Source organism: Schistocerca cancellata, chromosome 5 (assembly GCF_023864275.1).
Source record: "Schistocerca cancellata isolate TAMUIC-IGC-003103 chromosome 5, iqSchCanc2.1, whole genome shotgun sequence".
Classification (NCBI taxonomy): Eukaryota; Metazoa; Arthropoda; class Insecta; order Orthoptera; family Acrididae; genus Schistocerca; species Schistocerca cancellata.
In genome coordinates, this window is record NC_064630.1 from 4,412,190 (window position 1) to 4,434,439 (window position 22,250).

Genomic DNA, 22,250 nt, shown 5'->3' on the forward strand with positions numbered 1-22,250 from the left:
GCTTCGTTAGTTGAAAGTATCAAACCTATAGAGTACATCTCTGCTGATGGGTGTGGCGTTGCTGTCGGACATGTGCGACAGAATGGACGCCACTCGTGATGATGCAGCTACTGCATTTGTAGTTTCGCAGAATAAACGTAAACAATCAGAACAGCAGAATAAAGAAACAACTGCATCAAACGTGCGAAAGTATTAATAGTCCCATATAACACTTTCTCGCTTAATTTAGTGAAAAAAATGTCATTGTTGCGGTTTGAACCCTTGGCACGACGATCTAGCGCACAACCAACTACTCCACAGAAGCTATAAGTATTAGTTACTCACACTTGTGCTTTTCCTGCGCTGTGTAATTTTGGTGTTACTTTCAATTAGTGTTTGCGTCCATTCTGCTGGACGACATCACACAGTGCGAAGTAAACCGGAGTTTTGGTTGATTCTCTATCGACATGCAACGTTTTGTACAAGTCTGAAAGTCTGACATCTGGGGTCTGGGTGTTAGTATGATGAACATCTGCTCAGAATATCTGTTACTGTGCATGCTGTATGAGTGTACCTAAAATTGCGGTCTTCGTTTCCTTATTACATCAGTTAGCTTTGCCATTTATCAAGAGAGCTCTCTTTTTTTTACCTTAATTTATTAAGTTAACTTTAGATTCCAGTATTGTTTACTTTTCTCAGTTACCCATGATCTCCAAATCTTGCTAGTTTCAGTGTTTCTGCTGCATACAGTGTTTCTGCCCTCACCACTGCGTGATTGCGTCCTCTTTATTATTACCGTTGTTTAGGACTAAGGTCGTGAAGTTGTGAGTGGGGAAGCCTGTACCGCAACGCGCTGTAGGTGGAGCCAGTGCAGAGTCTGATTAGAGAGGAAGGCGCTCACCTTGACGATGTCCGTGGCGGCGTAGTAGTTCTCCGGCTGGCCGCTGGCGGACGAGTCGCGGCCCGGCTGCGGGGGCGGCGGGGGCGTGTTGCCCCCCGCGAAGCGCGCCGCCTCCTCCTGGAAGCTGCTGACGCTCGCGCTCGGGAAGTCTGCAACGAGAAGCGGCGGGTGCAGCCCGCCGTCACTCATTAAGCGGCAGCGAGCGCGGATGAGCGCATTAAGACACTCAGCACATTTCTCCGCCGCCTCCGCGCTTTTTATTTTGGTCCGCCGAAAGGTGACCTTGCAGTTTAGGACGACACGGAAACTGATGACCAGTACCGAAGCAAATTCACATTGCCTTATCTCAGCGCGCATTAACCGTCATTTGTAAAGAACCGAGCTCTACAGGAAAGTTGGTGTCACGGTTTTGACTGGATTGTAGATCGCTTGTTATGGACACTTTCGAAAAAACGTGGCTGGCTGCAGTAGTTATTTCGCTTACTTTTCTGTAACAGTATCTGCCCGGCCATTCGAAGTAAGTTAGTAGTTTATAATTTCTTCATTTTGAATAACTACGACTTCCGTCTTCGACTTATTATGATACATTTCAATATACACTGAACTTAATTTCAACTAATTTTGTGTAATGCAAATAATTTCGTGTCCAAGGTGACTTTATGCAATACAACGGTATTCACATTGTGTGGTCATAAGAGAAAAGTTAATTTTTCGCCATTAACAGAAAATGCAGTGTATCAGTGACTCCTTTCGAATGGTCGAACAGTTAACGAGAAATCAATGAGTGTTTCAAGAATACACGTAGCTGCAAAGCAGTATTTGTCACGAATCAGTTCTGTGGCTAAAATTTCTGACGCTTTAAGATACGTGACATTTGTTTTCACAGATTAGGTCCACTGACGCAACTGGTCGAATTTCGACCACGGGCGATACCAGTTATTATTATAAGCCACTGAAGACCATGGATCGTTTATGCAAAAATAGTCAGAAAATATCGATGAAAAATCTCCGAAATTGTACATGTGCAGTTTAGGATGATCCCGTAGGAGATCCCATGTTCCCAGCTTAATATGTCGGAAGCCTACACTTCGTTTCATTAGTATACGAGTGGAGATTTCAAAACTGAAAAACAATTTGTCCAGCCCCTAACAACTGAACAGGCTGATTACACTACTCACGAAGTAAGAACTGGAGAAAATAAATAGAAACTGTTTGAAGATATCTGACATTATCATCGTGCTATGATGCAGGATACATTACAAGGATTAATGTTTCGAACTGACACAGCTTCACTGTTAGAAATAAAACCATACATGTTTCACTGTTACTGGAAATTGAACCCCTAAGGAGGTGAAATAGGGTATGAAATCTTTTATTAATATAAAAAATGAAATGATCGTATGGCATTGTTGGCCGGGAGGCCCCATGTGGGGAAGTTCGGCCGCCGTATTGCAAGTCCTTTTAATTTGACGCCACTTCGGCCACTTGCGCGTCAATGATGATGAAATGATGATGAACACACAACACCCAGTCATCACGAGGCAGAGAAAATCCCTGACCCCGCCGGGAATCGAACCCGGGACCCCGTGCGCGGGAAGCGAGAACGCTACCGCAAGACCACGAGCTGCGGACTTTTATTAATAAATTTCATTACATGAAAAAATTTTTAAGGCTAAATATATGAAAACTGGTATTTCAATTGTCGGTTAGCTGCAAAGCAAAACGTCGTAGGAGATGAAAGTTTCTAAGGAAATATCACCATAAGAAACCAAAGGCGTGATTAACAAAACCTTGGACTCCAGCCACTGGAATCGCTTTTTGGTCAGAAGTAAATTAGGAAAAGACTATAATTCGATGGCCTTAATTAGCGTGAAAAGCCTAGTAGATGTTGCCGTTTGTGAAGAAAATAAAAAATCGATTAAGGATAACCAATGACATCTGTGCGGACCATGCAATCTACGAGAGTGAAGCAGCAGGCGCTTAGGTAGTACAAGCGTATACTGTGAATGGTAAAAGCCATAGCACATTTTCCTGATATGAGACATCATTGTAACCCTGTTTACTGAGAAATCTGTAATGCATTGTATTTACGTGTATATCTCGGGAACAAGAACAGAAAAATGTTTCCTGAAGATGACGTGATAGAGGGTGTGGCAAGAGCGTATCGCACGAGACGTACTAAGTGACGTGTGATCCACTCACTCACGTCGATGTAACACACCGTCATTTCCATTGGTTTATCGATGCCTTCTACTGCTTAATATTGAGTATACTCGTTTTCCACATTTTCATTTCTGTTTAGTTGGTTCAAATGGCTCTGAGCACTATGAGACTTAACATCTGAGGTCATCAGTCCCCTAGAACTTAGAACTACTTAAGCCTAACTAACCTAAGGACATCACACACATCCAAGCCCAAGACAGGATTCGAACCTGCGACCATAGCGGTCGCGTGGTTACAGACTGAAGCGCCTGGAACCACTCAGCCACACCGGCCGCATTTCGGTTTAGTGGTTAGCTCCAAGCGAACGTTTCGAAAACTTCTTACTTGTTGGAAAACATACTTTTCTGGAAAAGTCTATTTCCAGATATGCCAGATGTTTGTGCCCTCTTTGCGTCGGCTCACGTATGTAAGACCTTCACTAGATTTTCTACGGTACTGATGCTGCGTTAGTCTCTGTTGTAATATATGGATGAGTGTCAAAATTGTCTGTGTTTTTTCGTACTTTCTCCATTTGTTTTGTTTATTTTTTGGTGACTTTCGTGCTATGCAATTCTTCCAAACTACCGGCTACAGAGGTGAACCTTCCTATTGATATCTACCACTTACTTCAAAGGAGCCTCGTCGTTTAAGTTACAGTGATGATAAAGTAGAATACAAAAACGGTTTCAATATTTGGTTGTTTTTTTCATTTGATTCCGTCTAGTTTCTGCAGGTATTCTAAATCAACGCTATCCGGTGATAGCGTATTTGCTGAAGTAGTAAATATCGTTTCCAATTTACATTTCTGAAAGTTTTTTTTATGCTACCAATTCCACGATGATACAGTAGCTATTCTGCCTACCTAATTTAATGTCAGGATTGTTTCTCAGATGCTTTATACATTTTTCAAGATAATCAAACCTTCGTTCACTATATATTCAACTTTTTTCCTCCCATGAACAATCTGGCAGCTTCAGATGTATTCACTGGCTCTCACACTTTTGTTCTTCCGCTTTCTCTAGCAGCGCCATGACAAATCCGAACAGCAAAGTGATTCGACGGCTAATTCGCCACTGAATCTGGAATTTTTATTCCCTATCTGCTGTTTCAAAGTTCGGATCAAACCAAATAACATCATTTTTTCTTTTCCGTATCGGGATTTTGAACACTCTTCCTCTCTCGCATTCTGTTGTTGTATCAGCTTGTTCTTCCCACTGTTACCTGTATTGTTCAATGTTTGGTTTACTGTGGCCTTTGAATCCCATATCGAATTTGCAGATTTAGGTTTTCCCCTGTTTCCATAAACTGCTTAGGTGAGTGGAGAATAGTTCCTTTGGAATTGACGTATTTGATTTCCTTCCGACCTCGCTCATTCCGAACTTGTGCTTTGTCGCAAAAGACCTCGACGAGACGTTAAACTCTACTGCCCCTTGATGGTAGACATACATTTTCACTCCTAACGGTCACGTCCAGAAACTACGTTTAACAATCATACATGTCGGTCCAGATATTCTGTCAGTAACTTTACTAAATTGCACAGCTGCATGTTATCACTGACTGATACACCTCTGATCAACCTATAAATGAGCCGTTCTGTGGGCTTACAGCTGTATTTTTGTTGTTTTCTATTCTTGTTCAACAGAATCATTTTATTTTCGTATTAGTAAGTGTTCGAAGTTCCAAATGTTCATTCTGCAGTTCAGGGGATTGACTTTTAAGTATGAGTCTCTTTTCAACGTGACTCCAGTGCTTCGCTTTCGCTTTTAAGTGTCAGTTTTCTTTAACAAAGAAAAGTTCAAATGGCTCTGAGCACTATGGGACTTAACATCTGAGGTCATCAGTCCCCTAGATCTTTGAACTACTTAAACCTAACTAACCTAAGGACATGACACATATCCATGCCCGAGGCAGGATTCGAACTTGCGACCGTAGTGGTCGCGCGGTTCCAGACTGAAGCGGCTAGAACCGCTCGGCCACCCCGGTCGGCTTTCTTTAACAAAAAGGCTTTATTCGAAACTGAAAAAATTACTCCTCTTATTTCCCCACAGCTCCTATTCGCAGATAATTCTGCCTTATCGTCGTTCTGTTGCATTTGACTATGTTTCATCGTTACCAATATTTTAACACTTGCACTTCAGTTCGGTAATGGTAAATTTCTTACAGTGTAATCGCGTTCTTATCCTAAAATCACCCGTTTGAAATTCATTTTAGTAATCCTTGTCTTCAGAATCTGTAGATTCCTTGCAGCGCAAAAGGGAAGCAAAATTAGAGGTTTACTTCCCTTAGACGTGGACGTCGTTACAGACGGAGTATAAGCTCGGATTGATCCAAGGACGGGATAGGAAATCGTCCGTGCCCTTTCAAAGAAATTAGCCCGGGATTTGCCTGGAGCGATTTACAGAAATCACGCGAACCTAAATGTGGGTGGCCGGACACGGACTCGAACTGTCGTCATCCAGAATGAGAGTCCACTTTGCTACGCACTGCGGCACCTCGCTTGGCCCTTGTAGGGTGTAAACCGACATTAAGCCCTTCCAACAGAATGAGACATTATTTTTCAAGTTATTGTGGATATACCAGTCATGCACAGAGGACATCCACTCTTTAACCTAAGCGCAGATTACACTGAGGTGAGAGAAGTCGTGGGACTGCGATATGCACATATACGGATGGCGGCAGTATCCGCGTACACAAAGGTATAAAAGGACAGTACAGTGGCAGAGCAGTCGTCTGTACTCAGGTGACTCGTGTGAAAAGGTTTCCGACGTGATTATGGCACCCCGAAGGGAATTAACAGACTTCGATGGTAATAGGAGTCAGAGGTGTTGTGTCATCCGAACAACACACAGCCAGGACAAAAGCAGCACAGGCTGCAAGCTGGTGGCAGTGCCACAGAGATTCGCAACTTGCGCGAGATCGAACAGCGCCACAGGCGGCGCTGAGGGTAAAGATATCGACTTCGCCTCGGCCAATTGCCGGTCGGGTACAAACCGCCAATGACCGGGCGACATCGTACAGAAGCCTGCTCGGAAGACGGAAGAGTAGCCCTCGCCCACTTGGTTATACACTCCTGGAAATGGAAAAAAGAACACATTGACACCGGTGTGTCAGACCCACCATACTTGCTCCGGACACTGCGAGAGGGCTGTACAAGCAATGATCACACGCACGGCACAGCGGACACACCAGGAACCGCGGTGTTGGCCGTCGAATGGCGCTAGCTGCGCAGCATTTGTGCACCGCCGCCGTCAGTGTCAGCCAGTTTGCCGTGGCATACGGAGCTCCATCGCAGTCTTTAACACTGGTAGCATGCCGCGACAGCGTGGACGTGAACCGTATGTGCAGTTGACGGACTTTGAGCGAGGGCGTATAGTGGGCATGCGGGAGGCCGGGTGGACGTACCGCCGAATTGCTCAACACGTGGAGCGTGAGGTCTCCACAGTACATCGATGTTGTCGCCAGTGGTCGGCGGAAGGTGCTCGTGCCCGTCGACCTGGGACCGAACCGCAGCGACGCACGGATGCACGCCAAGACCGTAGGATCCTACGCAGTGCCGTAGGGGACCGCACCGCCACTTCCCAGCAAATTAGGGACACTGTTGCTCCTGGGGTATCGGCGAGGACCATTCGCAACCGTCTCCATGAAGCTGGGCTACGGTCCCGCACACCGTTAGGCCGTCTTCCGCTCACGCCCCAACATCGTGCAGCCCGCCTCCAGTGGTGTCGCGACAGGCGTGAATGGAGGGACGAATGGAGATGTGTCGTCTTCAGCGATGAGAGTCGCTTCTGCCTTGGTGCCAATGATGGTCGTATGCGTGTTTGGCGCCGTGCAGGTGAGCGCCACAATCAGGACTGCATACGACCGAGGCACACAGGGCCAACACCCGGCATCATGGTGTGGGGAGCGATCTCCTACACTGGCCGTACACCACTGGTGATCGTCGAGGGGACACTGAATAGTACACGGTACATCCAAACCGTCATCGAACCCATCGTTCTACCATTCCTAGACCGGCAAGGGAACTTGCTGTTCCAACAGGACAATGCACGTCCGCATGTATCCCGTGCCACACAACGTGCTCTAGAAGTTGTAAGTCAACTACCCTGGCCAGCAAGATCTCCGGATCTGTCCCCCATTGAGCATGTTTGGGACTGGATGAAGCGTCGTCTCACGCAGTCTGCACGTCCAGCACGAACGCTGGTCCAACTGAGGCGCCAGGTGGAAATGGCATGGTAAGCCATTCCACAGGACTACATCCAGCATCTCTACGATCGTCTCCATGGGAGAATAGCAGCCTGCATTGCTGCGAAAGGTGGATATACACTGTACTAGTGCCGACATTGTGCATGCTCTGTTGCCTGTGTCTATGTGCCTGTGGTTCTGTCAGTGTGATCATGTGATGTATCTGACCCCAGGAATGTGTCAATAAAGTTTCCCCTTCCTGGGACAATGAATTCACGGTGTTCTTATTTCAATTTCCAGGAGTGTAGACCATCGTCCAGCGCTGACTTAGACAGGGAACGTCATATAGGCATGGGAGATTCCTTTTCGGACATCATTAGGGAATTCAATATTCCGTGATCCACAGTGTCAAGAGAATGTCGAGAATATCAAATTTCAGGCATTACCTCTCACCGTGGACGACGCAGTCGACGACGGCGTTCACTTAACGATCGACAGCAGCGGGGTTTGCGTGGAATTTTCAGTGCTAACAGACAAGCAACACTTCGAGAAGTAACAGCAGAAACGAATGTGGGACAGATGACGATCGTATGCGTTAGTACAGTGGTGTGAAATTTGCCGTTAACGGTCTTTGCCTGTACACCACTGACGCCAGTGCCTTTGCTGACAGCACTACACGGCCTGCAGCGGCTCTCTTGGGATCGTGACCATATCTGATGGATCCTCTTTTTTTTTCTGGTCATCAGTCTACTGACTGGTTTAATGCGGCCCGCCACGAATTCCTTTCCTGTGCTAACCGCTTCATCTCAGAGTAGCACTTGCAACCTACGTCCTCAATTATATGCTTGACGTATTCCAATCTCTGTCTTCCTCTACAGTTTTTGCCTCTACAGCTCCCTCTAGTACCATGGAAGTCATTCCCTCATGTCTTAGCAGATGTCCTATCATCCTGTCCCTTCTCCTTATCAGTGTTTTCCACATATTTCTTTCCTCTCCGATTCTGCGTAGAACCTCCTCATTCCTTACCTTATCAGTCCACCTAATTTTCAACATTCGTCTATAGCATCACATCTCAAATGCTTCGATTCTCTTCTGTTCCGGTTTTCCCACAGTCCATGTTTCACTACCATACAATGCAGTACTCCATACGTACATCCTCAGAAATTTCTTCCTCAAATTAAGGCCGGTATTTGATATTAGTAGACTCCTCTTGGCCAGAAATGCCTTTTTTGCCGTAGCGAGTCTGCTTTTGATGTCCTCCTTGCTCCGTCCATCATTGCTTATTTTACTGCCTAGGTAGCAGAATTCCTTAACTTCATTGACTTCGTGACCATCAATCGTGATGTTAAGTTTCTCGCTGTTCTCGTTTCTACTACTTCTCATTACCTTCGTCTTTCTCCGATTTACTCTCAAACCATAGTGTGTACTCATTAGAATGTTCATTCCGTTCAGCAGATCATTTAATTCTTCTTCACTTTCACTCAGGATAGCAATGTCATCAGCGAATCGTATCACTGATATCCTTTCACCTTGTATTTTAATTCCACTCCTGAACCTTTCTTTTATTTCCATCATTGCTTCCTCGATGTACAGATTGAAGAGTAGGGGCGAAAGGCTACAGCCTTGTCTTACACCCTTCTTAATACGAGCACTTCGTTCTTGATCGTCCACTCTTATTATTCCGTCTTGGTTGTTGTACATATTGTATATGACCCGTCTCTCCCTATAGCTTACCCCTACTTTTTTCAGGCTCTCTAACAGCTTGCACCATTTTATATTGTCGAACGCTTTTTCCAGGTCGACAAATCCTATGAAAGTGTCTTGATTTTTCTTTAGCCTTGCTTCCATTATCAGCCGTAACCTCAGAATTGCCTCTCTCGTCCCTTTACTTTTCCTAAAGCGAAACTGATCGTCACCTAGCGCATTCTCTATTTTCTTTTCCATTCTTCTGTATATTATTCTTGCAAGCAGCTTCGATGCATGAGCTGTTAAGCTGATTGTGCGATAATTGTCGCACTTGTCAGCTCTTGCCGTCTTCGGAATTGTGTGGATGATGCTTTTCCGAAAGTCAGATGGTATATCGCCAGACTCATATATTCTACACACCAACGTGAATTGCCGTTTTGTTGGACCCTAGACTACTGGAAAACTGGGATCTGGTAAGTCTCGATTTCAGCAGGTGAGAGCTGATGGTAGGCTTCGAGTGCGGCGAAGCTCGCACGAGGCCATGGACAAAAGTTGTCAACAAGGCATTGTGTAAACGGGTGGTGGCTGCACAACAGCGTGGGCTGCGTTTACATGGAATGGACTGGCTGCTCTGGTGCAACTGAATCGATCATTGACCGGAAATGGTCAAGTTCGGCTACTCGGGAGACCATTGCAGCCATTTATGGACTTCATCTTACCAAACAGGATGCGTCATGTCACTGCGCCACAATTGTTGGCGATCGGTTTGTAGAACATTCTGCAGAACTGGAGAGAATGATTTTACCACTGAGATCATCCGACATGAATCCATCGAACATTTTGGGACATAATCGAGAGTTAAGTTCACGCACAACTGTTTCTTCATTAAGGACGGTTTTAGAGGAAATGTGGCTCAATATTTCTGCAGGGGATTTCTGACGGCTAGCTGAGTCCGTGACATGGCGATTTGCTGCACTACGCCTGACAAAAGTAGATAGTGTCGGAAGTTCCATCCGGCTTTTCGCGAATGATGCTGTAGTATACAGAGATGTTGCAGGATTAGGAAACTGCAGCGAAATGCAGGAAGATCTGCAGCGGATAGGCACTTGGTGCAGGGAGTGGCAACTGACCCTTAACATAGACAAATGTAATGTATTGCGAACACATAGAAAGAAGGATCCTTTATTGTATGATTGTATGATAGCAGAACAAACACTGGTAGCAGTTACTTCTGTAAAATATCTGGCAGTATGCGTGCGGAACGATTTTAAGTGGAATGATTATATAAAATTAATTGTTGGTAAGGCGGGTGTCAGGTTGAGATTCATTGCGAGAGTCCTTAGAAAATGTAATCCATCAACAAAGGAGGTGGTTTACAAAACACTCGTTCGACCTATACTTGAGTATTGCTAATCGGTGTGGGATCCGTACCAGGTCGGGTTGACGGGCGAGATAGAGAAAAAAAATGGTTCAAATGGCTCTGAGCACTATGGGACTTAACATCTATGGTCATCAGTCCCCTAGAACTTAGAACTACTTAAACCTAACTAACCTAAGGACAGCACACAACACCCAGCCATCACGAGGCAGAGAAAATCCCGGACCCCGCCGGGAACCCGGGCGTGGGAAGCGAGAACGCTACCGCACGACCACGAGATGCGGGCGAGATAGAGAAGATCCAAAGAAGAGCGGCGCGTTTCGCCACAGGATTATTTGGTAAGGGTGACAGCGTTACGGAGATGTTTAGCAAACTCAAGTGGCAGACTCTGCAAGAGAGGCGCTCTGCATCGCGGTGTAGCTTGCTGTCCAGGTTTCGACAGGGTGCGTTTCTGGATGAGGTATCGAATCTATTGCTTCCCCCAACTTATACCTCCCGAGGAGATCACGAATGTAAAATTAGAGAGATTCGACCGTGCACGGAGGCTTTCCGGCAGTCGTTCTTCCCGCGAACCAAATGCGGCTGGAACAGGAAAGGGAGGTAATGACAGTGGCACGAAAGTGCCCTCCGCCACACACCGTTGGGTGGCTTGCGGAGTATAAATGTAGATGCAGATGTAGATGCAGAAAGGACGTCCGACACCATATTAGGAGCAGATATCCCATGATTTTTGTCACCTCACTGGAGACACGTATGAAGGAAATGTCATGCTTTCAGAGCGAAGATTACCTGACGTATTCTGACACATTTCTCCTGCAGTAAATTTCATGTTATTAAATCGAAACGGTGTACCTTATTCTTCATATCTAGTGTCACTGACCAAAGCCGAGCGCAGCCTGACAGGTTATTCACGGTTACGGCTGTGTGGGGATGGGGCGACCGCTCGCCTCACGGACCAGTGCGTGGGAGGCGGGTGTTATCGCCGCTGTGTTCCGACGTCGCGTCGCGCATTGCATGTAAACTCATTCCGCCGCTGTACGTCAGTCCGCTCGCAAAGAGCGTGACCAGAGCGCCGCTGTGTGCTTGCAGACAGCCGGCCCCTGCGACACTCGCTGCGCCTCCCCTCCCGGTGGCAGAACTCCGCACGTCGAGTGCGCCGCCGACGATTTACAACAACAGCACCGCCCCTTTCCACTTTGCTCGTTTAATGGCCCATCTGTTGCTGTCGGCAGCGCCAAATACATTGATGGTCATTACAACTGCAACGCCAGGTATGGTAGAAATTGACATTTTACTTACTGAGTGTATACAGCACAGTATTAATACACGACAACATTTGTATGTGGTCTGGGGGTATACAACTCACGAAATGTAGTGCACAGGGCTTTTAGCTTTTGCAGCAGCAGTGACTGACCCGGCTGCTTCGATGACGGACACAAGGACGCTGTTCCTCGTCTACATCTTCATCTACTTACGAAGGCTGTTCAGAAAGCAAGGCCCGATGGGGTGCGAAATGGAAACCACAGTGAAAATCCGATGAAGCTTTGCACAGATGTGTTCCGCGCTGTCTCTAGTATGTCTGTCGATCGCGTCACGTCGCTCTTTCCAGTTCTGAGCGCATAGGGAGTAGCTTTGCCAGAGGGGTCCTCAAGATGCTGTTAGAATAAAAAATACACTCCTGAAAATGGAAAAAAGAACACATTCACACCGGTGTGTCAGACCCACCATACTTGCTCCGGACACTGCGAGAGGACTGTACAAGCAATGATCACACGCACGGCACAGCGGACACACCAGGAACCGCGGTGTTGGCCGTCGAATGGCGCTAGCTGCGCAGCATTTGTGCACCGCCGCCGTCAGTGTCAGCCAGTTTGCCGTGGCATACGGAGCTCCATCGCAGTCTTTAACACTGGTAGCATGCCGCGACAGCGTGGACGTGAACCGTATGTGCAGTTGACGGACTTTGAGCGAGGGCGTATAGTGGGCATGCGGGAGGCCGGATGGACGTACCGCCGAATTGCTCAACACGTGGGGCGTGAGGTCTCCACAGTACATCGATGTTGTCGCCAGTGGTCGGCAGAAGGTGCACGTGCCCGTCGACCTGGGACCGGACCGCAGCGACACACGGATGCACGCCAAGACCGTAGGATCCTACGCAGTGCCGTAGGGGACCGCACCGCCACTTCCCAGCAAATTAGGGACACTGTTGCTCCTGGGGTATCGGCGAGGACCATTCGCAACCGTCTCCATGAAGCTGGGCTACGGTCCCGCACACCGTTAGGCCGTCTTCCGCTCACGCCCCAACATCGTGCAGCCCGCCTCCAGTGGTGTCGCGACAGGCGTGAATGGAGGGACGAATGGAGACGTGTCGTCTTCAGCGATGAGAGTCGCTTCTGCCTTGGTGCCAATGATGGTCGTATGCGTGTTTGGCGCCGTGCAGGTGAGCGCCACAATCAGGACTGCATAAGACCGAGGCACACAGCGCCAACACCCGGCATCATGGTGTGGGGAGCGATCTCCTACACTGGCCGTACACCACTGGTGATCGTCGAGGGGACACTGAATAGTGCACGGTACATCCAAACCGTCATCGAACCCATCGTTCTACCATTCCTAGACCGGCAAGGGGACTTGCTGTTCCAACAGGACAATGCACGTCCGCATGTATCCCGTGCCACCCAACGTGCTCTAGAAGGTGTCAGTCAACTACCCTGGCCAGCAAGATCTCCGGATGTGTCACCCATTGAGCATGTTTGGGACTGGATGAAGCGTCGTCTCACGCGGTCTGCACGTCCAGCACGAACGCTGGTCCAACTGAGGCGCCAGGTGGAAATGGCATGGCAAGCCGTTCCACAGGACTACATCCAGCATCTCTACGATCGTCTCCATGGGAGAATAGCAGCCTGCATTGCTGCGAAAGGTGGATATACACTGTACTAGTGCCGACATTGTGCATGCTCTGTTGCCTGTGTCTATGTGCCTGTGGTTCTGTCAGTGTGATCATGTGATGTATCTGACCCCAGGAATGTGTCAATAAAGTTTCCCCTTCCTGGGACAATGAATTCACGGTGTTCTTATTTCAATTTCCAGGAGTGTATATTAAATATATTTCGTATGGCAACAGATTTTTTGTTTTGGCCGCGTCCTGCATGAGCAGAGCTTTAGCGAGAGCTAACTTCTGCGTCTAGCGTCTTCCTAGAGTGTAGAGAGATCGGCAGTGAGCATGAGCAACTTCTTATTCATACGGAAGTAAGATGGCTTTCGCGAGATAAGATCTTGTGAAGATTTTTTTCAACTTAGAGACGAGGTTCATGTCTTCCTTCTTGACACAAAGTACGCTGATTTTCTCACTAACTTCTCTTGGCTTTGCTCAGTTGCGTACTTAACTGATGTGTTTGGACACTTGAATGTGTTAAACTTCAGTTTACAAGAAAAAATGTAGACGTGTTCAAAGCTGAGGATAAGATTACTGCTATGGTCAAAAAGTGTCAGATCTGGGCGTCAAGGATAGAAAACGAGTCACTAACTAACTTTTCTACTTTAAAACAATTCTTGGAGTCATCACAGGAGAGTCTGATTAACCACATCAAGATCAATGTAGCCGACCATCCACACAGCCTAGTCACCACTTTTAGCGAGTATTTCCCTTAACCTGACCCTGACGACACATGGATTCGAATTCCCTTCAGCTGTCAAGAGATAGACAAACTCCAATGCCGCACTGAAGAAGAGCAACATCAACTTATGGATCTGTCTAGCTGTGGTACGATGATAAACAATTTCATCGCTGATAAAATTACAGATTTCTGGGCATCAGCGCGCAAGGACTACAGGAAACTTAGAGATAAGGCAATGAAAAAATTCTTCCATTTGCAACCACATATCGGTGTGAGCAAGCATTTTCTTCCATGTGTTTCATGAAAAATAAATATAGGAATCAGCTTGACATGCGGTCGGATTTCAGAGTGAAATTATCAAGTTAAAACCCAATATTTCAGATATAATGGACTCAAAGGTCAGATTGAACTCATCTCATTAAGAACTGATAATTAAAACTAACTGTCTACTGATGGGGTACTCTGTTGTAACTGTATTTTTTCAAATAAATAATACCTTGTATGAAATTAGTGTTTTCTTATTTTTCACACATCTCTACTCAATGAAATCTCAAGTGTAGTACACTTGAAAAACCAATACACTCAGTTTTAATTTTTTCCTGTCATTTTCAGTTCATACTCAATTTTTATTTATTTAAAGAGTTTGTTATACTAAACACCCAGATTTGAAGACAAAGATTTTGAGCAATAATCAAAAATTTAACAATAACAATGATGGATAAATGGAAAAAGTTTTAAGCTCAATATTTTTTCAATGATGAATATGTCAATGTTTTTACTAAGTACCAAAAATAGAAAACGTATAAAAACACTCTCAAATTGGCTTTTTTAGGCACTTGTACTGTGATATGACAAGGTACCAATCATGCTCGATGAGGGGGATGTTGGGAACGCCTGGCCTAGAGCAATAGTGTCTCCCGCCATGTATGAGGGCCCGGTGTGAGATTTCGCCTTATGTCATGCAGTCCACATAACATAGTCGTCATACATTTCCTTCTGCATGTCAATTCTCGGCCACACTCAGAAGGAGCAATGAAAATGCTCCTGCAACGTTTTAGATGGGAAGTGTTCGATCATCCACAATAGAGCCCCTACTTAACTGACCCTGAGTTTCATCTCTGCTCACATAAACCGCTGGCTACGAAGACAACGTTCTGGCGCAGACAACGAGCTGTACACCAGAGTAGAGAACTGGCAGGAAGCACATGCGGCTTCCTTCTATGACGAGGGTGTTGGAAAGTTGGTTCAACGCAAAGACAAATGTCAAATTCGGAGTGGGACTATGTAGACAAGTAGCTGGAAGGTGTAGCTAACGGTTGCAAATAAAACATTTTTGATTTTCACAGTGCTTTCCATTTTGCGACCGATGGGACCTTACTTTCCGAATAAGCCTCGTAGGTGCTCCACAAGCCACCGTATGGTGCACGGCGGAGGGTACTCTGTACCACTGCTGTTCATTTCCTTTCCTGTTCCACTCTCAAACAGAGCGAGGGAAAAAGAAATCTGTATGCCTCATTATAAGCCCTAATTTCTCGTACCTTCGCGATCCTTAGGCCAGATGCCTCTTGGACTGGCCACTCAGTTAGAGGCGCCATGTCATGATTTCCGCGGCCCCTCCCGCCGCACGTTCGAGTCCTCTCTCGAGCATGGGTGTGTGTGTTGTCCTTAGCGTAACTTAGTTTAAGTAATGTGTAAGTCTAGGGACCGATTGCCTCAGCAGTTCGGTCCCTTAGGAATTCATACACATTTGAACATTTTTTATCTTGGCGGCGGTAGAATCGTTCTTCAGTCATCTTGAAATGCCATTTCTCAATAGTGTTTCTCGAAAAGAACGTCGCCTTCTCTACTGGAATCCCCATTTCAGTTGCCGAAGCATCTCCATAGTACGAGGGCTATTCAGAAAGTAGCGAACGTCTGACACCGCCAGACGCGCGCCGATCGCGTATATTTTGGTATGTGCGTGCTCGGCAGCTCAGTCGGCATCCATCCGTGACAGCGGGAACGTCTATGCGCGTCTGGTTTCTTCGATATTCGAATGTGAAATGTGCGCTGCAATCGAAAAACCCACCAGTTGTGAGGTGAGGTCTGTGATACGGGTTTTGTGCCAAAAAACCTAAAACGTATAGAAATTTATCGTGAACTGTGCGAAGTGTACGAAAACAAAGTAATGAGTGAATGTTCCGGCGGGAAATGGTGCATTCGGTTTAAAAATTGCGGAACCAACGTTAATGATGAAGAGATGAGTGGACGCCCGTGCATTGTGACTGACGATCTTGTCGCTGAAGTTGATGAAACGATTTGTGAAAACCGTCGCTTCACAATAACGGAGCTTTCGCTTTCTTTTCCACAAGTTCCACGGACTTTGTTGTTTGAAATTGTCACTCAAAATCTAGGCTAACACAAACTTTGTGCACGATGGGTGCCCAAAGTGCTTACAGAGCAACATAAAGAACAGCGAATGGGGGCAATGTTGACATTTCTGGAGGCCTACCACAAACATGTTGTAGAATTTTGGAACACGTATTATGTTCGAGTACAATGACTTTTCTGGAGACTAGAAATCTACTCTGCAGGAATCAGCATGGGTTTCGAAAAAGACGGTCATGTGAAACCCAGCTCGCGCTATTCGTCCACGAGACTCAGAGGGCCATAGACACGGGTTCACAGGTAGATGCCGTGTTTCTTGACTTCCGCAAGGCGTTCGATACAGTTCCCCACAGTCGTTTAATGAACAAAGTAAGAGCATATGGACTATCAGACCAATTGTGTGATTGGATTGAGGAGTTCCTAGATAACAGGACGCAGCATGTCATTCTCAATGGAGAGAAGTCCTCCGAAGTAAGAGTGATTTCAGGTGTGCCGCAGAGGAATGTCACAGGACCGTTGCTATTCACAATATACATAAATGACCTGGTGGATGACATCGGAAGTTCACTGAGGCTTTTTGCAGATGATGCTGTTGTGTATCGAGAGGTTGTAACAATCGAAAATTGTACTGAAATGCAGGAGGATCTGCAGCGAATTCACGCATGGTGCAGGGAATGGCAATTGAGTCTCAATGTAGATAAGTGTAATGTGCTGCGAATACACAGAAAGATAGATCCTTTATCATTTAGCTACAATATAGCAGGTCAGCAACTGGAAGCAGTTAATACCTTAAATTATCTGGGAGTATGCATTAGGAGTGATTTAAAATGGAATGATCATATAAGGTTGATCGTCGGTAAAGCAGATGCCAGACTGAGATTCATTGGAAGAATCCTAAGGAAATGCAATCCGAAAACAAAGGAAGTAGGTTACAGTACGCTTGTTCGCCCACTGCTCGAATACTGCTCAGCAGTGTGGGATCCGTACCAGATAGGGTTGATAGAAGATATAGAGAAGATCCAACGGAGAGCAGCGCGCTTCGTTACAGGATCATTTTGTAATCGCGAAAGCGTTACGGAGATGATAGATAATCTCCAGTGGAAGACTCTGCAGGAGAGACGCTCAGTAGCTCGGTACAGGCTTTTGTCAAAGTTTCGAGAACATGCCTTCACCAAAGAGTCAAGCAGTATATTGCTCCCTCCTACGTATATCTCGCGAAGAGACCATGAGGATAAAATCAGAGAGATTAGAGCCCACACAGGTGCGTACCGACAATCCTTCTTTCCACGAACAATACGAGACTGGAATAGAAGGGAGAACCGATAGAGGTACTCAAGGTACCCTCCGCCACACACCGTCAGGTGGCTTGCGGAGTATGGATGTAGATGTAGATGTAGATAGATGCTGATTCATTACTGGATCGAATCGTAACCGGTGACGAGTCTTGGGTGAAACACATCAATCGCGAGACAAAATTACCCTCTACAGAGTGGGGGCACAAAAGGTCCCCCCAAAAACCAAGAAAATGTTTGCAAACTTGTCAGCAAGGAAGTTGATGGCGACAGTGTTTTGGGATATTCAAGGTGTGCTTCTTATTGACTGTGGAGCAACCATAAATTCTGCCCGTTACTGTCAAACTTTGCAGAGCCTTAGAAGAGCAGTTCGAAACAAACACCGAGAAAAGCTGACGTCCAAAATTTTGTTTTTGCACGACAATGCCCGACCTCATATGGCAAACCGCACTAAAGAACTCCCTAATTCATTCAAATGGGAAATTTTCCCTCATCCGCCCTACAGCCCAGATCTCACACCAAGCTACTTCCACTTGTTTCCCAAAACGAAGAACTGGTTTGCAACGCAGCGCTTTGATGACGAAGCGGAACTCCAGGCGGGTGTGACTCGCTGGCCGAAGTCTCAGGCGGCAGAAATTTACGACGAAGGTAATTCAAATCTTGTCCACCACTATGGTAAGTGCCTCAGTGTGTTTGGTGACTATGTGGAAGTGTAGTATGTCAGTCGCTCTTTCAGATGTATATGATAATATGTGTTTCTTGTACTTAGTTTTTTTTTTTAGCGCCAAAACGTTCCCTACTTTCTGAATAGCCCTCGTATTTGCGTGTTGTTCGAACCTGCGCTTAACAAATCCAGAAGCCCCCATCTGAATTACTTATGTCTTCCTTTAGAAGAGGTCGTGCTTGCGTCCTATATGCAGTCTCCTTTACACTTGAAGCAGATTTTCACAAAATTCTCTGAGTAAACCGAAGTCGACCATCCACGTTCCCTCCCACAGTGCTTACATGCTCGTTCCATTACATATCCATTTGCATCGTTACACCCTCATAATTAAACGACGTAACTGTGTCAAGCAGAACATCAGGGTTTCTTTTTCCTATTCATCCCCATTAATATGAATTCAAAATGTTCAAATGTGTGTGAAATCTTATCCGACTTAACTGCTAAGGCCATCAGTCCCTAAGATTACACACTACTTAAACTGAATTATCCTAAGGGCAAACACACGCACCCATGGCCGAGGGAGGACTCGAACCTCCGTCGGGACCAGCCGTAATATGAATTTTTGTACATTTAGAGCTAGTTGTCACTCATCCCACCAACTAGAAATTTTGTCTCTTGTATCCTCCTACAGTCAGAGTGACTCTAATTGACATACTGAAATCCGGCCACGGCCTATAGTATAAACTCACTACAGAAGAAATCACCCACATAAAGAAGACATTAGCAGGACAACATATCATAAATGACTATACTACACAAATAATGACATACAATTTCACGCATTAAATGGGCTGTACAGAAATGGCGACACGAACAAATACGCACACACGCACGCACCCACCCACCCACCCACCCGCCCACACACACACACACACACACACACACACACACACACACACGGAGAGAGAGAGAAAGAGAAAGAGAGAGAGAGAGAGAGAGAGAGAGAGAGAGAGAGAGAATACAAGGGTCAAAGTAAACAAGTTCATATTTGCTCCAGACTGATATGAGAACAAATTATCATCATTAAGGACTGGGCACACAACAGTATAAGAAACGCTGTGTTTTGTAATGGGAAAAAGTGAAAACTGCAAGCGAAGTTGCACGAAAACGTTGTGTGTGCATTGTCGCAGCGGATGAGAATTAAGATGATAACGGATAAATCGAAAGTAACTGTATCAGCAACTTCAAGTCACGAAATATTTTCACACAACAAAGTTAAGTTTACACACAGAATGATTTACTTACCTCAACAACCAAACTCACAGTAACGTAACTGTAATTGCAGATGGCAAGCAACGAATCTACAGTAATGTGAAGAGGGTCCTACATTACCGACCAGTGTACTAGGATTAGGATAGTAACAATACTCGACAGCTGTTTATAGGGTTCACTTAGAATAAACATTATTTAAATCGCGTTTCCATTTTACGGAAATCAAAAAAAGTAACCACTGACAATGGCACAAAGATGGCCAAAATTTTTCTGCATTTATGAAATACAGTTGTTTGCATATCAGACAGGGCTGAAATCCAGTAATTTTGTCTGGAAACATGGCTGCTGCTAGAGCAGTTAAAGGGAAGAAGAAAGAGTTATGGCGGAACATGGGTCTGGTAGTAGGAATGAGAGAGAAGAAAGACTAATTGAGTCCCATAATAAATTTCAGATGTTGATAGCGAAAACGCTGTCCAAGAATCACAAGAGCAGAAGGTATGCTTGGAAAAGTCCGCGAGATAAGAGCGAGATTTCAGTTAGATAACATCGTGGTCAGACAGAGCTCCCGAAATCAGATACTGTATTTAAAGCGTATCCAGGAGCAGATTTAGACTCAGATCACAATTTCGTAATGATGAAGAGCAGGCTGCAGTTAAAGATACTACTTAGGCAGAATAAATGCGCAAAGAAGTGTGATACGGCAGTGCTAAGACATCACGTCATTTCTTGGTGTTCTCTGAGGCTGTAGATACATGTGTTATGAACAGGGGCGTTTCAGTCGAAGCGCAGAGGGGAGAGCGGATGGATAGAAAGAGTACACTGAGGGCCTCTGCGAGAAGGAAGACTGGTCTGATGAGGTGGAAGGAGAAACGGGAGTCCATATAGAAGAGATAGAAGATCCAGTATTAGAATTATTATTATTATTATTAAGCATTACAATCCATGAAGGCTTTTTGCTGCAGAATGGACAATGTTGAACCACTTTGCTCTGTCTTTACAAGTAATTTGCCACTGTCTGTCATGTCCTAGTTTTCTGAGATCGTCTTGAATATTGTCCAAGTATCTCATGCGTGGGCGTCCAAGAGGTCGTCTTCCGGTGGGAATCTCTTCAGTCACTTTCTTGATGGTCCTGTTTGGTGGTGCTCTGATGACATGCCCTATCCATTTCAGTCTTTTGGCTTTAATTTTGGCCACTATATCGGAGTCTTTATATAATTTGTAAATTTCATTGTTATTTAGCAATCTCCATTCATCACTGATCCTATCTCTTATGGGTCCAAATATTTTTCTCAAAATTTTTCGTTCAAATACTCTTAATCTGTTTTCCTCTTTTTTTGTGAGAGTCCAGGTTTCAGATCCATAGGTGAGTACTGGTATAATCAATGATTTGTATACTTGTAGTTTGGTGTTCCTAGATATTAACTTACTTTTGAAAACTGTCAAGAGACTATAGTAGCATTTATTAGCCTTCTGAATTCGTGATTCTATTTCAATTTTTATGGAGTTGTCAGAGGTTACTATTGTACCAAGGTAATTAAATTCATTTGTCTTTGTGAAAGCTGTGTTATTAATTTGCAGTACATTATTATTTGATGGATAGCGGGATAAGATAAAGTACATTGTTTTGTCTGTATTCAGCTGGAGGCCTGTGCCATTTGTGGCTTTAATTAATTGTGCTGTAAGAAGCTTCAAATCATTCTCACTGTCAGATAATAATGCAATGTCATCTGCGTATGCTACAATGTTAATTTTGCTTTCCAGTTGTGCTCCAATTTGCAGTAGCTTTACTTTTTGGATTATTCTATTGATTACTATGTTAAAAAGAACTGGTGAGAGTGAATCCCCTTGTTTGACTCCAGTTTTAACCTCAAAGTCTTCAGAAAGTTTGCCAGCTACTTTTATTTTGTATTTTGAGTTTAAAGTGCAGGCTTTTATTAAATTTATCAATTTGTTAGGGATACCAATCTGCCTCATGCACTTCCATAAATATTCCCTGTTGATACTGTCAAAAGCTTTTTTAAAATCAATGAAAAGCATATGTACATTTTGATTGAATTCATATTTCTTTTCACCCAACATCCTTAGGACATATATATTGTCAATAGTCGATCTGTTAGGTCTAAATCCACATTGGGCATCATCTAGGGAGTCTTCAACGTAAGGGCTTATCCTTGCTAACAGTATATTTGTCAGAATTTTATATGTTGTGTTTAGTAACGCAATTCCTCTGTAGTTTGAACAATTTGTTGGGTCCCCCTTCTTGTATATAGGGCACACAACTACTTCTTTCCAATCATGTGGGACCTGTTCCTGCTTCCAGATGTTGGTGATGATTTTGTGTAAGCAGTTTACAAAAGGAAATTTACTGAGCTTCCATATATCTGTGTCTATACCATCACTTCCAGGAGCTTTATGTCTCTTCAGCTTCTTGATGCTTTCTTTAATTTCTGCTAAGCTGGGCTCTTCGTCCGATGGGTCAGCAGTAAGATATTCATTGTCATCTTCCTGAGAGACGCTTATAGTTGGAGCATTTAGTAACTCATTAAAATATTCCTTCCATCTGTTAGCAATGTCACTTCTTTCTGTTAGCAAGGAGCCATCTGGGTCTGTTATGAACTGTCCATAATTTTTTATATTCCCACTTTTAAACATATTTATGCTCTTGAAAAATCCTCTGGAGTCTGTGGTACGGTCATTCTCAGCTCTTTTT

At 45.0% G+C, this 22,250-nt stretch overlaps 1 protein-coding gene across 1 annotated transcript in view; it reads right to left on the minus strand.

The window, feature by feature from the left end:
• LOC126187727 (discoidin domain-containing receptor 2-like) overlaps positions 1-22,250 on the minus strand; it is a 302,696-nt gene that overhangs the window by 68,531 nt on the left and 211,915 nt on the right. Inside the window, exons 10-11 of the mRNA XM_049928973.1 lie at positions 966-1,029; positions 881-923 (exon numbers count right to left, since the gene is read on the minus strand). Coding sequence (XP_049784930.1) covers positions 881-923; positions 966-1,029 — 107 coding nt within the window. The remainder of the gene's footprint in view (positions 1-880; positions 924-965; positions 1,030-22,250) is intronic.